The sequence below is a fragment of the Glandiceps talaboti genome, chromosome 15, assembly GCF_964340395.1.
Source record: "Glandiceps talaboti chromosome 15, keGlaTala1.1, whole genome shotgun sequence".
Taxonomy (NCBI): domain Eukaryota; kingdom Metazoa; phylum Hemichordata; class Enteropneusta; family Spengelidae; genus Glandiceps; species Glandiceps talaboti.
The window spans coordinates 1,985,506-2,004,010 of NC_135563.1; the positions used below are offsets into that span (position 1 = coordinate 1,985,506).

The following is an 18,505-nucleotide window of genomic DNA, read 5'->3' on the forward strand; positions in this document are numbered from 1 at the left end:
GAATAACATGGGTCCTACCAGGGTAATACGGTACAGACTGAATAACACAGGTCCTACCAGGGTAATACGGTACAGACTGAATAACACGGGTCCTACCAGGGTAATACGGTACAGACTGAATAACACGGGTCCTACCAGGGTAATACGGTACAGACTGAATAACACGGTTCTACCAGGGTAATACGGTACAGACTGAATAACATGGGTCCTACCAGGGTAATACGGTACAGACTGAATAACACAGGTCCTACCAGGGTAATACAGTACAGACTGAATAACACGGGTCCTACCAGGGTAATACGGTACAGACTGAATAACACTGGTCCTACCAGGGTAATACAGTACAGACTGAATAACACAGGTCCTACCAGGGTAATACGGTACAGACTGAATAACACAGGTCCTACCAGGGTAATACGGTACAGATTGAATAACACAGGTCCTACCAGGGTAATACGGTACAGATTGAATAACACAGGTCCTACCAGGGTAATACGGTACAGACTGAATAACACTGGTCCTACCAGGGTAATACAGTACAGACTGAATAACACAGGTCCTACCAGGGTAATACGGTACAGATTGAAGAACACAGGTCCTCCCAGGGTAATATGGTACAGACTGAATAACACTGGTCCTACCAGGGTAATACAGTACAGACTGAATAACACGGGTCCTACCAGAGTAATACGGTACAGACTGAATAACACTGGTCCTACCAGGGTAATACGGTACAGACTGAATAACACAGGTCCTACCAGGGTAATACGGTACAGACTGAATAACACAGGTCCTACCAGGGTAATACGGTACAGACTGAATAACATGGGTCCTACCAGGGTAATACGGTACAGACTGAGTAACACAGGTCCTACCAGGGTAATACCGTACAGACTGAATAACACGGTTCTACCAGGGTAATACGGTACAGACTGAATAACACGGTTCTACCAGGGTAATACAGTACAGACTGAAGAACACTGGTCCTACCAGGGTAATACGGTACAGACTGAATAACACAGGTCCTACCGAGGTAATACAGTACAGACTGAATAACACAGGTCCTACCAGGGTAATACAGTACAGACTGAATAACACAGGTCCTACCAGGGTAATACGGTACAGACTGAATAACACAGGTCCTACCAGGGTAATACGGTACAGATTGAAGAACACTGGTCCTACCGAGGTAATACAGTACAGACTGAATAACACAGGTCCTACCAGGGTAATACAGTACAGACTGAATAACACAGGTCCTACCAGGGTAATACGGTACAGACTGAATAACACGGTTCTACCAGGGTAATACGGTACAGACTGAATAACATGGGTCCTACCAGGGTAATACAGTACAGACTGAAGAACACAGGTCCTACCAGGGTAATACGGTACAGACTGAATAACACGGGTCCTACCGGGGTAATACGGTACAGACTGAATAACACGGGTCCTACCGGGGTAATACGGTACAGACTGAATAACATGGGTCCTACCAGGGTAATACGGTACAGACTGAATAACACAGGTCCTACCAGGGTAATACGGTACAGACTGAATAACACGGGTCCTACCAGGGTAATACGGTACAGACTGAATAACACGGGTCCTACCAGGGTAATACGGTACAGACTGAATAACACGGTTCTACCAGGGTAATACGGTACAGACTGAATAACATGGGTCCTACCAGGGTAATACGGTACAGACTGAATAACACAGGTCCTACCAGGGTAATACAGTACAGACTGAATAACACGGGTCCTACCAGGGTAATACAGTACAGACTGAATAACACTGGTCCTACCAGGGTAATACAGTACAGACTGAATAACACAGGTCCTACCAGGGTAATACGGTACAGACTGAATAACACAGGTCCTACCAGGGTAATACGGTACAGATTGAATAGCACAGGTCCTACCAGGGTAATACGGTACAGATTGAATAACACAGGTCCTACCAGGGTAATACGGTACAGACTGAATAACACTGGTCCTACCAGGGTAATACAGTACAGACTGAATAACACAGGTCCTACCAGGGTAATACGGTACAGATTGAAGAACACAGGTCCTCCCAGGGTAATATGGTACAGACTGAATAACACTGGTCCTACCAGGGTAATACAGTACAGACTGAATAACACAGGTCCTACCAGGGTAATACGGTACAGACTGAATAACATGGGTCCTACCAGGGTAATACGGTACAGACTGAGTAACACAGGTCCTACCAGGGTAATACAGTACAGACTGAATAACATGGGTCCTACCAGGGTAATACGGTACAGACTGAGTAACACAGGTCCTACCAGGGTAATACGGTACAGACTGAATAACATGGGTCCTACCAGGGTAATACAGTACAGACTGAATAACACAGGTCCTACCAGGGTAATACCGTACAGACTGAATAACACGGTTCTACCAGGGTAATACGGTACAGACTGAATAACACGGTTCTACCAGGGTAATACAGTACAGACTGAAGAACACTGGTCCTACCAGGGTAATACGGTACAGACTGAATAACACAGGTCCTACCGAGGTAATACAGTACAGACTGAATAACACAGGTCCTACCAGGGTAATACAGTACAGACTGAATAACACAGGTCCTACCAGGGTAATACGGTACAGACTGAATAACACAGGTCCTACCAGGGTAATACGGTACAGATTGAAGAACACTGGTCCTACCGAGGTAATACAGTACAGACTGAATAACACAGGTCCTACCAGGGTAATACAGTACAGACTGAATAACACAGGTCCTACCAGGGTAATACGGTACAGACTGAATAACACGGTTCTACCAGGGTAATACGGTACAGACTGAATAACATGGGTCCTACCAGGGTAATACAGTACAGACTGAAGAACACAGGTCCTACCAGGGTAATACGGTACAGACTGAATAACACGGGTCCTACCGGGGTAATACGGTACAGACTGAATAACATGGGTCCTACCAGGGTAATACGGTACAGATTGAATAACACAGGTCCTACCAGGGTAATACGGTACAGACTGAATAACACGGGTCCTACCAGGGTAATACGGTACAGACTGAATAACACGGGTCCTACCAGGGTAATACGGTACAGACTGAATAACACGGTTCTACCAGGGTAATACGGTACAGACTGAATAACATGGGTCCTACCAGGGTAATACGGTACAGACTGAATAACACAGGTCCTACCAGGGTAATACAGTACAGACTGAATAACACGGGTCCTACCAGGGTAATACGGTACAGACTGAATAACACGGGTCCTACCAGGGTAATACGGTACAGACTGAATAACACAGGTCCTACCAGGGTAATACGGTACAGACTGAATAACATGGGTCCTATCAGGGTAATACGGTACAGACTGAATAACACGGTTCTACCAGGGTAATACGGTACAGACTGAATAACATGGGTTCTACCAGGGTAATACAGTACAGACTGAATAACACAGGTCCTACCGAGGTAATACGGTACAGACTGAATAACACGGGTCCTACCGGGGTAATACGGTACAGACTGAATAACATGGGTCCTACCAGGGTAATACGGTACAGACTGAATAACGCAGGTCCTACCAGGGTAATATGGTACAGACTGAATAACACGGGTCCTACCAGGGTAATACGGTACAGACTGAATAACACAGGTCCTACCAGGGTAATACAGTACAGACTGAATAACACGGGTCCTACCAGGGTAATACGGTACAGACTGAATAACACAGGTCCTACCAGGGTAATACAGTACAGACTGAATAACACGGGTCCTACCAGGGTAATACGGTACAGACTGAATAACACGGGTCCTACCAGGGTAATACGGTACAGACTGAATAACACAGGTCCTACCAGGGTAATATGGTACAGACTGAATAACACGGGTCCTACCAGGGTAATACGGTACAGACTGAATAACACAGGTCCTACCAGGGTAATACAGTACAGACTGAATAACACAGGTCCTACCAGGGTAATACGGTACAGACTGAATAACACAGGTCCTACCAGGGTAATACGGTACAGATTGAAGAACACATGCTCATCGTCGCTACCCATGGCCTGTTTTATGACACCGTTCTTAACGTGCCGCCCCCCACTGGAAGTGTAACGGAAGAAATAACAGCTCAGGTTTGCGAGAATGCACATGCCCTAATACTGGTACAATATATATATATATATTGTGTATCATATTTTGTACCAGAAGTCAGGTAAAATGAAGGAGATAGTGATATTAGGGTTATGGATGTTAGATTCCATGATAAAGTTGAGAAGAAAAAAATGGTGTGAAAGACTTTAGCCAGTGTGAAATTATTAACACAATGGAGGTTGGTGTCTAGTGTCCTTCAGATGTGTGTATAAGATTTGTTACAGTTATAAAGTGAAACATGTATTTGTAGCAATGGGGGGGGGGGACGTCATTTGTCTGTTCAAGATAGCAAGAGATGGTTACACAGTGGGGGGGGGGGGCATGAAATGTCATTTGTCACAACATAATGTTTAAGATAGCAAAAGATGGTGGCGGGTGGGGGGGGAGAGATGGTTACAGGGGGGCATGAAATGTCATTTGTCACAACATAATGTTTAAGATAGCAAAAGATGGTGGCGGCTGGGGGGGAGAGATGGTTACACGGGGGGGGGCATGAAATGTCATTTGTCACAACATACTATTTAAGATAGCAAAAGATGGTGGCGGGTGGGGGCATGAATTGTCATCTCTCTTATTTAGAACACTAAATAATAAGGTAAAATGTGGTGGTAAACAAAATTTGAAGATCACAGTGATACATAACATTTGACATGGGTTTCATTACCAATGAACACATTTATAAAGCCACTTCAAGGCTAATTTTCAATCCCAGGTCAGTGTGTCGACACTTCCGATGTGTATCGAGCCAACACTTTTAAGAAAACGGTCCCCAAATGCAAGTGATATCAAAATGCAGTGACAGATTTCTTTCCTGTATATTCATAATACTGTAGGTTGTCGAGCGGTTAGCTTGTACGCCTCTTACCTCTGTAGCCTGGGTTCTAACCTGTCAGGTGTCGACTGGGTTTGATTTCAAATTTAACCAGGTCTGTACATGTATGTAAGAAGGGTGATGCTCAGTTTGACCCTTTCGAACAACGCAGGTTTTCCCCGGGTACTCTGGTTTTCTCCTTCTTCTTCAACACTAGGACGCTGCTCTTGTGGCGACCATTCAACAAATTTTCGAATTTGTGTGGACGAATAAAGATTAGTCCAACATTAGGAGATAACAAATATGTAATACTCTATAAAAACGACAGTTTCATAGCAGGCACTGTATGAGCTCTGTGAGTGTGTGAGATGGTCGAGTCATATAACGTAATGAGTGTCATCTTAATTTGACCCCTATTTATATGCAATGTGGGCCTTTAAATGAAGAAGAAAATCACTATAATCGGGAACACTTCACAAGATGTAATGCAGTGAATTAATATTAGTGAAATTCTTGGCCTCGATAAACATAGCATACTATACTGCTTTCTCTATGTTCTATTGTAACAATGTGAGAGGGGAACCTCTAATGTTAACGTAACCCTCCTCCAATGTTAATCTCTCTCTCGCTTTCTCCACTCCATGCACGGGATCGACTTGGACTACACACGGTGTTCATGGTTAACCTGTATCATTTAGAAGTAGGCACGGAGCAGATCGAAGCTCCTAGTCTAGGCCTAGCTGTTGCCTTCAGCTCGCTCACTTCCAAAGAATTCCAAACTTTATTATTCCATTAAATTCTTTTAAACATAACATATACAATACTCAAATGATTGGGTGATAAAATAATCAGCACCATAAATGAATAAAACGGAAGTATTGCCGTCGCCTTAATTCAATGCAAATAATATTGACAAATATGAAAACTAGCCAAACAATGTGATCACGTCATTGTTCTTCCAACTGTCTGTAATCAGTCATTATTTGACACTTGATCTTATAATAACTTAATTATGTTGTCATCTTAGAAGAATACTATTCGCAATATGCAAACATTTGTTCTAAGTATTAATTCATGACAGCTGAGAGTTCACGGTGACCTCGCGTGACATTAAAACTTAGCGAATATTAAAAAGTTGTATTTTATCATCGTTTAATAACACTATTATTTATTTATTAAAGCATGTGGAGCCATTTGCTGTATTACGTATTTCATAACCTTATCAAAAATTCTAAAGTTTTATCATTTTAATTGAGAGTGGCTCCTCCCTCTCCCTCCACACTATTCAACATCTTGTTAAACTATTTGGTTGCCACCACCCCCCCCCCACGTCACCACCACCACCACCACCACCACCACCACCACCACCACCACCACCACACATACACCGTTGAGTTTGGCGTAATTTTCACTAGAATCTACTATTTTAAATGGTGTAAATGCGTAACCTTCAACTGACATCCCTTCTTTCATGCCAGTGAATGAATTTATGAATTACTTGTAGGAATACTGATTTTACCTGGATTTTACGGCGATTTTATGAAGCATACCTGATCCCCGGTCCGGTTTTTCGCTCATAGCTTCCTTAATACGGACCTGAAAGTTTACCAAGTTCACAAAAAGATGAATTCTTATGTACTTTAAATTATTATACTGTAAAAAATAAATTGACAAGGCCTTTGGGTATTGAAGAATTTTTGGTAGAAAGTGTTTGATTTGACTCGGAAATTGAAACTGACCTGGTTCAAATTTGACCATGAACGATGATCTTCTTATCTCAAAACAGAAACACGGGAGTGCAAACATGTTTCTCACTAAGACCTAACAAAACGATTGTGCGGTTCAAATTACGCTCAAATTTAGAATAGGTGGGGTACCACTAGGTTTGTGTGTGTGTTTTTTTCATATGCGAGTGTTTAGTTTAGGTAGTTATGTTTTCCGTTGTTTTCCATATCGTCTCTGTGACATTGGTTTCTTCTCATCAGCCATGTACAGCCATTACAGGTTGAAAGAATAGTTTGTACTTTCCAGAAGGAAGGTTTTATATTGGGAATGAAAAATCTGTCTGTCTGTCTGTTTGTCTGTCTGTCTGTCTGTCTGTCTGTTTGTCTGTCTGTCTGTCTGTCTGTCTGTCTGTCTGTCTGTCTGTCTGTCTGTCTGTCTGTCTGTCTGTCTGTCTGTCTGTCTGTCTGTCTGTCTGTCTGTCTGTATGTATGTATGTATGTATGTATGTATGTACATGTATGTATGTATGTATGTCTGTCTGCCTCTCTGTCTGTCTGTCGGTCTATGTGTGTGTGTGTGTGTGTGTCTGTGTGTCTCTGTGTGTGTGTGTCTGTCTGTCTGTCTGTGTGTGTGTCTGTCTGTCTGTCTGTGTGTATGTCTGTCTGTCTCTGTCTGTCTGTGTGTGTGTGTCTGTCTGTCTGTCTGTGTATATCTGTCTGTCTGTCTGTCTGTCTGTCTGTCTGTCTGTCTGTCTGTCTGTCTGTCTATCAGTATTTTCTAAAAATCGACTGGCTCAATTCAAACAAAATTTGGTGCATGTGTTCTTTAGGGTAAAGCCAGACGCACACTAGAGCAATCAGCTGAGCAAAATTTCACTCCTTGCAATTTCCTTACGTCGAGTTTTGACCAAAATACCTGTAGCCATTGCTTTACTGAGCGGGAATAGTCACGAAACTATACCAAATGAGATACTAGTAACTATCTCATGCTATGACACAATAACCGGAAATGGGTATTTAGTTGTTTAGGTCAAAGATCGTCACGTTTGTCTTCTAAAACCATGAAAATACAGTCGTTATTGATGTAGAAATTACTCACCTGTATTTTAGACCACAGGGCACTCAGGCTTAGTTAGTTATGTTTACGAAAACAAACAAACAAACAAACAGTAAATGAATAAATTAATAAATAAGTAAATACTGACATTCATGAACAAGAGAGTAATTACAACATTAAGAATTACTACATGTTTTCCTGTATACAAAATGACCACAATTGATGCATAGCCAACAAGGGATGTGACCTGATTTTTCACGCCAACTTTTGATGTCCTTTGATGCAATTGTGTATATGTTAGTCTGCTGGTGGAGCCCTCAGTGTCAAGAGTCTGGGTAACCAAGACTATGTATATGTATCTATATATATCAAAGCATAATTTTGAATGTTGGTATAAAACATTGAATATAAGGCTAACATTGAAATATTCTTATTATTACACACAATGTTTCACTTGTTAAATTCTAATGACAATTACTATGCATGTTAGATCGCTCACTGAATACCTTTGACCTTTTCATCTGGCACGCATTTACATAAACATGACATCTCAACAAAACATTAGGAGGTACAGATCCTAGAGGGCATTAATTTGTGCGGTTTTTATTATAAATGTTTGCAAACTACCAAAGGTTTACCCTCTGAGTCGCCAGGTAGATCTCATTTTTCTTTGGGGATGATGCACTTGCACGTACTACTATCCCAAGATATTGTGTTCTTGAACGAGCAATTGGCACTTCAAATAGCCAAACTATCTTGTAGATTCCTGTCCTGAACATAATTCAATGGTATATTTTAGTTGTGCGAATTGTCCTGTGTCATCAATAAACACTGAATCTGCATGAAATGTGACTATTTGCCCTTGTGTTTCATGTCCAACATTCTGAAAGTGCCTGAAGTTGACAAAAAGTGTTTACTCTTGAATGAACCCAGTACGTACAAGAACAGGTATGAAATCTATGTGAAAAATGTAATTCCTAGAACAGAAGACACTAATTGCGCAATGATTTTGGAAAAAAAAAGATAACATGGTGAATTGCAGAGAAAAAATAGCCTGACAACTAATAACAAATCTACACCAAATACAATGACTGATTCACATCTTTGGATCTAAATCTACACCAAATACAATGACTGATTCACATCTATGGATCTAAATCTACACCAAATACAATGACTGATTCACATCTATGGATCTAAATCTACACCAAATACAATGACTGATTCACATCTTTGGATCTAAATCTACACCAAATACAATGACTGATTCACATCTATGGATCTAAATCTACACCAAATACAATGACTGATTCACATCTTTGGATCTAAATCTACACCAAATACAATGACTGATTCACATCTATGGATCTAAATCTACACCAAATACAATGACTGATTCACATCTATGGATCTAAATCTACACCAAATACAATGACGGATTCACATCTTTGGATCTAAATCTACACCAAATACAATGACTGATTCACATCTTTGGATCTAAATGTGAATCCAAAAATATATTCAGTCGATACCTGACCTGACCTGACCTGGTCTGTACCTGGCCTGTACTGCGTTTTGTACTGACGACCGGTTCGAATTGCTGACACAATCAACATAACTAGAACATTGACAACATGGCACGATTGTTTGACGTCGTTATTGTGGGGTTGGTATATGTATCTTGCATCTCTTTGGCATTGTCAAACCATCGTCTTCACGAAATGCCTGAACTTTCCATGCTAAAATATCAAAGAGTGGCTGATGAAGCGAAGATCAGAGAACGGAGACAGTCTGTGCAAGATGTTCAAGACGTTAGTAATTCTCCAACGATATTCGAATCTACGGAGTAAGTTTTAATGAATTTCCAGTACAGATTGTCATGTATGAGCTATCTGGTGAGGGCTCTTAGTGCCAAGACACTGCAACGGAACCACGTAAAAACAATATACAACAAACAAGCGTACACAGACACAGACAGACACACACACACACCGACACACACACACACACACACATACATACATACATACATACATACATACATACATACACACACATACACATACACATACACATACACATACACATACACATACACATACACATACACATACACATACACATGTACGCACATATATTACCATGTTGTTGGCAAATGGCACTTGATGACTAAATGTACCGTGACGTTTTCACTAATAGTTATTCAAGCCGTGAACTAACATTTCTAAATGTCCAGATGTGCTTGTCGATAACCAGATTCTATCTATTTCTAATACGTAAGTATCATAGCTGCAATCTTTGATATGTTGAACATTGCCAGATTCCAGTCAGCAGGAATAAGGTTGCACAGGGTGCAAAATCGCTGTGATCATAATTTTGAAATTATGTTTAAAAACTTACTTCACACAAACCTGAGATGTAAAATTTATTTGACACAAGCTTTATCGTTTCTTGCAATTTACAAAATTAGCACGGTAATTAATATTCTTTGCAGATTACCAATGAATGATGATAATGACATTGACCTGAACTATATGGCGTCTGTTGGCAATGGACATCTATGTACCACTATTTATAGTGACACGGTATATGTTAATGGACTATATAACGACAAACTTGGTGAGTTCAATTGCCATGACGTTTCAGATTTCAGCTACTATCATTTTACTGTCATTATTTCAGTCAACTTCGTTTTGAGGCATTGCTACATGAAGTGATAGAATAGGAGAACTATTATAATTCCAAGTGATAAGTCTTTAAATGACTTTGTTATATTTCATGGATTTCTGTAATGTAACGCTATCACGTCACGCACAAACTCGTTACAATCAATGGTATGTGTCGGCAAGGATTTCTGTAATGTAACGCTCTCACGTCACGCACAAACTCGTTACAATCAAGGCTATGTGTCGGCAAGGATTTCTACGCACAAACTCGTTACAATCAAGGGTATGTATCGGTAACACTTGGAACCCCATGTGCAGTCGTACAGTAGTCGTAGTTACAATGACTTTTACATTAGTACAATTTTCAGACGCTTTACGAGACTTACTAAAGACCTTAGATTGCCTGCATGAAATTATAGATAGCATTGTTTATTTGATATGAGAACGGCAGCTACAACAGATGTTTGACATATCAATTTTACGATCTACATATCTTATTCTTTTGACAGTTTGCTCATTGGGCTGTTATTGATTTTAAAACTACCAATATTTTATTATCACGTTATGCCTATTGAAATGAACAATTCAATCACGCTCCTAGCTGCATGTTCAACGTATGAAACCACGCGTTATTGGAATGTTGACTGATAACATTCTCGACCCTTATTTGATAAACATAACACATCTCGTGATAGTATAAATTTACATTCGTCCTGAACCGATTATGCACCGGGGCCCCTCGGTGTGGGTACTCTGTTCGGACACGCACGGTTATGTTGGTGCTGCACCGGTATAAAGTTCCAACTGAATTCTTAAAAGCTACTAAGTTTGCCCGTGACACCCTATATATGCACACTTTTAACAAAGCAGAAGAAGATAGGCAAACTTGGTACGTACGTAGGTTGATAGAATTCAGTTTACGCAGGTGCAGCGTCAGCGTACATGTGTGTGTCTGAATAGGCTAACCAAAACATAGGCTAACTTCTACATAGAGTTGTTATAATAACCACATGTGGTGGTACTATTATATATAATATTACCAACTTACTTACATGTAAAAATATGTTCTGAGGAGTAGCTAGTAATATCGTGGAGTGAACAATGAAAGACTATAGAGCAAACATTTTATTCTCTTACCAATATCCTATTAAATCAGCATCAATACTAGTACAAAACAATTGTGAGCCTTCACCTACCTCTCCTCCAAGATGAATGAAATCACCGTTTTCTTGGATTGGCGAATCACCTAATCTTAGTTTGAAAGTAAACACTATATAGGATTATCCTAATTGGTCCAATACCTCCTATATCGTAATGATGTGTATATTTTGTCGTGAACTTATAAAGTGTGGAATAAAAAACAATACATCTGTAGCTATGATGAGAACTGTCACTAACGCTAAAAGATCCTAGCTCTTTCAATATCCAACATTTTATTAATCAGTAGCTGATGTGGTGTAGAAGTCGGCTAATAAGCTCATTTCCATAACATTAGTATTTGTTTTTATTTTGGAATAAAAATATGTATAGTATAAATATGGAATATACGCAGATATCAGAACGTCCAAACTAGAATACTTCGTCACTAGAGGGCGCCCTCAGTAGAGCAATCTTGATCTTGATCTCCAGAGTTAAAGAAGTCTTACGAATCTCTTTCCATAATGAAAGGGTTTGAATTGCATGTGTATCTTTCAGAAGTTAAAATACAATTCTGATTTATATCTGGGGGCTTTTCAGGTGTGAGTCATCGAGCTAGAATACCATCGAAAAATGCAATACGTGTGTCGTTTGACACTGATATAGAAGAAGACGTTACAAGGAGATACTTCTTGGACGTGGAACAAGGTAGGACGGATTGTGATATTGTGGACGTGCATGTCCGACGACGTGTTCTCCCAAAATAACACGGACGGACAGACAGACAGACAGACAGACAGACATACCGACAGACAGACAGACAGACAGACAGACAGACAGACAGACAGACAGACAGACAGACAGACAGACAGACAGACAGACAGACAGACAGACAGACAGACAGACGGACGGACGGACGGACGGACGGGCACATACATACATACATACATACATACATACATACATACATACATACATACATACATATCAAATTATTTTATTTCCGAAATACATGAAATTAGCATGTACAGGTACAGTATTACTGAGTTCACACAGCATCTAGCAGGAAATATTTAAAATTATACATGTTATCCACATCACCAAGGCAAAATATTGTGTGTTAGTCGTTATAATGCCTGAATCTCTTTCTCCAGATATTACTAGAACCAATTATTAAACTATATAATGTTGTAATATTTTGCAATGTATTTAGCATTAATCATATTCAAACCACTTACAAATCTGTAGCGAATATTGCCATGGCTTCCTAATATTAATACCGTATAACCTCAGTACGAAATCCATAGTTATTTATTTCCAATGATAACGTGCATCGAATGGAATGGCGATTTCTATCAATCAAGTCGCTTTGTTCTGTTTGTCAATGACAACAATGTCGGGACGTGTATGTTGGTGTTTCATCGTTAAGAGTCAAACAGTGTAGGTTTTAACAGAATGTCTGTGTATGTCTCATTATCAGCATTACTATCTTGGATATGATTTTCTTATAGATTATATCTCAGACCACTAAATAGAGGTTTGAGATTATATTAACTATCCGGTTATGTCTTTGTTGATACAGTTTCTGGAATTGTGTACACTCATTGAGTATGGGATGCTGTTTCAGATGGATGTCGACATATTTTGTATATGTAGTTGTGTAGTACAGTGACAGGAGGCTTTCACACTGGAGTAATTGTATATCGACCTCTCTCTATAAAGGATCTTAGTTTGTCGTCGATCTTGTGATTACAGATAGGCTGCTGATAAGGAGTGGTTGATCTTTCCCGCATCCCAAAGTACACACCCATGTGACGACATTGCCTTGTGCCCTTGAGATCTGCTGCTTGTTGTTGTAAACTATGCTGTTTGTATGTAGAGTAGAAAGATCTAGTTGTTTTGAATGTTAATGAAACTCTAATATGTATATGTCATCCACTTTTAGCAAAGATATGTTTTTCCGTTTACACATTTCAAGGAAATTGATCCATTGTGATTTTGGCCAATTTACCCCGGAGTGTTTTACAAGGTTGCCTCTGTCGTCAAGGGCAAATCCTGCAAAGTTATTGGTGTCGTTGTCTGTTGCTAGGGTAGCTTTCCGTTTTTATTTGAATATGTAATAGTGATTGACGGGCTGCTTGCCGCACGTTTGGGTCAGCATTGTTGAGAAGTGATAAATAGAATGACAGATGTTTTGCATAGAACATTATATGTGGATTAATTAACCACAGTCCTCCTAATGACTTTGGTGTGAAAAAGAACGATCTTGTTGACGATGAGTTCAGCTCAAACCAATGCCTGGCATAGCCTATGATTGTGTCCTTTCCTGTAAAATGTAGATTCGGGTAGTAAAAGTTCAGTTTTGACATTTACATCACATTCACTGCAGATAGTTTCGCAGAGGTTGGTATACATTGATTCGTATCTTTTGTAGATAGTATCTTTAAAATCGTTGAGCGTGTTAACTTATTTGTTGTTAACGGAGTTTTCAATGTTTATATCATATCCAAGATACGTGTATGACTGGTTGCGTTCGAATATTGGTGTGGGCATACATCCATCCATCCCTACCTACCTACCTACCTCCATCCATCCATCCATCCATCCATCCATACATACATACATACATACATACATACATACATACATACATACATACATACATACATCCCTCCCTCCCTACCTACCTACCTACCTACCTCCATCCATCCATCCATCCATCCATCTATACATACATACATACATACATACATACATACATACATACATACATACATACATACATACATACATACACATGCACATATATACCTTTGTTTTACAATGTGCCATTCAAAAGAGTCGATTTAAGAAAATTCATAAAAAGGTATATCTAAAGATTACTTAAGGAATCCATGACAAGATATATACGACTCTCAATTACAATGATTCTAGTATGATACCGGTATAAATTATTACGTATACAGTCATAAGAATGCAAATTACAATTTGTAACTTCTGTCTTCCTAAATGGTATTATTGTATTCAAAATTACTTATTCAATCATGTTTCTTACCAGGTGTTTGGCATGAAGAATCTGCACACTTAAATTTCAAAGTTACTGTTCGTATCTTTGCACACCGTTACTACAATAGATTACTAGTTACCCAAGTGCAATTCGAAAGACTTGGAAGTAATACTGATGATATAACAGTAACATTGACCAACAACGAAGGCTCGGAGACTGATGATATTAACTTTGGTACTGAAGAAGACTACACCATAGGATTAGGATCTCTGACGTAAGTACGCAAGACTGATGAACACGTGTCATTAGAGATTCCATAGAAATCTGGACGCGTCATTCTTGATAGTCGTAGACTCAGGTACATTCCAGTGGGTGTGAATGAAACTGAATTAGTCATGTTTATGTAAATATTTGACCACTGAACCAATGAATCTGAATATGAAAGCGAGCGGTACCACCTATCAAAAATCATTCTATACCCAATCTGGGGTGATTGGAAAGATGGCACTCCTTCAAGGGTCTGGGTAGCCAAGGCTACATTATTTGTAGTTGTTGTAATATCTAATCTGGGGTTATTGGAAGGATAGCCTTCCTGTAAGGGTCTGGGTAACCAAGACTAGATTATTTGTAGTTGTGGTAATACCTAATCTGGGGTGATTGGAAGGATATCTCTCCTGTAAGGGTCTGGGTAACCAATGCTATATTATTTGTAGTTGTGGTAATACCTAATCTGGGGTGATTGGAAGGATAGCTCTCCTGCAAGGGTCTGGGTAACCAAGACTATATTATTTGTAGTTATGGTAATACCTAATCTGGGGTGATTGGAAGGATAGCCTTCCTGTGAGGGTCTGGGTAACCAATGCTAGATTATTTGTAGTTGTGGTAATACCTAATATGTAGTGATTGGAAGGATAGCCTTCCTGTAAGGGTCTGGATAACCAAGATGATGTTATTTGTAGTTTACCAACAATATGACACCGTGACGTCGTTTACCACAGTGATTGATTGACACCGTGACGTCGTTTACCACAGTGATTGATTGACACCGTGACGTCGTTTACCACAGTGATTGATTGACACCGTGACGTCGTTTACCACAGTGATTGATTGACACCGTGACGTCGTTTACCACAGTGATTGATTGACACCGTGACGTCGTTTACCACAGTGATTGATTGACACCGTGACGTCGTTTACCACAGTGATTGATTGACACCGTGACGTCGTTTACCACAGTGATTGAATGACACCGTGACGTCGTTTACCACAGTGATTGATTCATGTTACTACGTTTCCGATAATGCACCATTCCAGGTATTCACGACGACTGTTTTGCAAATTCTTATTCCAGCACGAGAAATCAAACAACAAACAAACAAACAGACAGCCAGACAAACTACATTATTATATATCTTGCTATATCATTTGAGTTCCATTATAGATTTACAGATTTTAAATTTCAAAGACGGAAACACTGCTTCGAAGATTTAAATGTTTACTATGCTTTCTTTTTTCCAAACTCAGGTGCAAGAAACGAGATGGTCGTACTAAAGTAGCTGAAACGAGATACAGTGGTTTATCCACCGTATCCCAATACTACACAGTAATCGATACCAACCTAGTGTTTACAGACGTAGACGTTAACAAGACATACAACTACATCACTTCAATTGACCAGAATGATAATGTAGCACAATCAGACTTTGACGATGCCATTCTAAGTATAGAAGCAGATGAAGGAGACGAACTGCTCGCCTTGCATGTCCAGAAATGGAAAGATACGTGGAACAATGGAAGGATAGAGGTCGACGACGTTCAATTAGGAAAACTTATTTACGGCAGTTTTTACTACATTCTTAGTTCCCTGCCCACTGTAGAGGAGACAAACAACCCTAAGAACCAGTTCTTTGGTTTGAGTCCAGGAGGGCTTGCAAACGGTGCCTATCTACGTGACTACCAGGGGCACAGTTTTTGGGACACAGAAACATGGATGTATCCAACGATAATGATGTTCTACCCAAACCTTGGTAAAGATATGTTGTCATACAGGTGGTATGTGAGATACGAGGCCATGAGACGAGCAAACTGTAACTGGCATACAGGTACAAGGTATCCATGGGAGTCAGCCTTCTCTGGCGCTGAGACAACACCGGACTGTTGCGTTGAGACAAGGGAAAACCAGCAGCATATCACGAGTGACATTGCATTTGCTGCGAGGCAGTATATTTCTGCAACTCGAGATGTAGACTGGTTGAACGACTGGGGCTGCGAGTTCACAAGGGAAATTGCAAACTTTTGGCAAAGTCGTGTCACCTATAACGAAGAAAGAGACGCATGGGAACTTTTAGGTAAACACATATTTTTTGCACTCAGTAACTTCCGTGAAATCTATTGGTGGAGATGTAATGGTCTTATGCAATAGAAATAAATGCCTCCAATATTGATCAACAATGAAACGAAGGAATTGTGAACACTGGGGGTCGTTGGACTAACTCGGCCCTCGACTATCTTGTCGTAAAACCTGGGGCATCTTTACGACACCGTCCGAGACACACACTATTGTTTTACGTTGCATCAGTAGAAAAACAACACTCTGTTTTTTGAGAATGAATAGCTTAGAATAGAATAGATTTACACAGCAAAATTTATCAATACTTGAATACTTATCAGAATTAAATATATCTGAAGACATGCATAATAATGTTTGATTGTTTCCAGGAGTAATGCCGCCAGATGAATACCATGGAGAGGTGGATAATTCTATCTATACAAATGTTGGAGCCAGTTTGGCGATATTCCTGGCAAACTATGCCTCCTGTCTTTGCGGAGATGAACCCTTACCCGAAGACTGGATAAGCAAGGCACGGAACATGACATACATATTCGATAATGAGAACATGTTTCATCCGGAATATGAAGGCTATCCGATTGGTAAGTGTCGTCGATAGTTTGCCAATATCACCATTCATATATTCCTTCACAGTGTGTATAAATGGCTTTTGAAACACGGTTATCGGACAACTTGATGTAAATCAATTAATTGCGAATACTTTAATAGTATGTAGTTTTTGTAGACAAGACCATTCTTTGCTTATACTAGCCTCAGACGACTACAGTGGTCAGAGTACTAGCTAATATAACGTGTGTGGTGCCAAGACGAATTTGACCAATATTTCATAAGAATTTTGCTCTAAATCACTTCTAATGATAGCCACTTAGTATTAATTAACTTTATTCCACAGGAGAAGAAATAAAACAAGCCGATGTAGTACTTCTTGGCTTTCCAATGATGTGGGAAATGTCAAATGAAGTTCGTCAAAACGACTTAGACATGTACGAGCCTGTAACAGACCCTTTTGGACCGGCTATGACATGGGGTATGCATTGTATTGGTCACCTTGAACTTGAGAACTACGACAAAGCCGAAGATTTATATGACAGAAGCTATAGTTTGTACATGCGGGAACCATATAAGGTTGGTAGACTGTAGGTACATGTGATATTACAGCTGGAGGGGGGGGGTACATGTGAAAACCGTACAAAGTTGGTATACTGTATGTAGGTACATCGTTATCATGTCATGGTGTCTTCATATACGGTGTGTGTGGGGTTCGTAATCCACTTTGAATCTATATAAATATTTATTGAATGAATATGTCATCTTATCTTTCCTACCACGACTTTGTCGGGGTTTTACTTTGCTGTTGAATCTGTTGAAAATGAAAACAAGGGTAGTCACGAACTTTTGCTATATGATGTGTTTACGTTCATTGTTAGAGACACAGCCTAACGCGAGGCTTTAACACACTGGAACAATACAAATTTGACAACCAATGTTTGTGAAATTAATGATTTAAATAATCGGTTTCGATTGGTGAAGAAACGGTCTCCTTGCACAACATAATGGAACAATGGTGTGGATGGATTCCAATAACT

At 39.9% G+C, this 18,505-nt stretch overlaps 1 protein-coding gene across 1 annotated transcript; it reads left to right on the top strand.

The window, feature by feature from the left end:
- Window positions 1-9,438: 9,438 nt before the first annotated feature.
- LOC144446823 (protein-glucosylgalactosylhydroxylysine glucosidase-like) lies at window positions 9,439-18,059 on the top strand. Its single transcript, XM_078136664.1, has 7 exons — window positions 9,439-9,605; window positions 10,254-10,378; window positions 12,163-12,270; window positions 14,621-14,843; window positions 16,094-16,917; window positions 17,288-17,500; window positions 17,812-18,059. Exons 1-7 carry the CDS (start codon window positions 9,481-9,483, stop codon window positions 18,057-18,059), a joined length of 1,866 nt encoding a protein of 621 aa, XP_077992790.1. The 5' UTR covers window positions 9,439-9,480.
- Window positions 18,060-18,505: the final 446 nt, after the last annotated feature.

Coding starts and splice junctions, on each gene's coding strand:
- LOC144446823 (XM_078136664.1), top strand. CDS start 9,481: ATGCCTGAACTTTCCATGCTAAAATATCAAAGAGTGGCTGATGAAGCG. Junction 14,844..16,093: donor ATAGGATTAGGATCTCTGAC/GTAAGTACGCAA, acceptor TTCCAAACTCAG/GTGCAAGAAACGAGATGGTC. Junction 16,918..17,287: donor AGACGCATGGGAACTTTTAG/GTAAACACATAT, acceptor GATTGTTTCCAG/GAGTAATGCCGCCAGATGAA.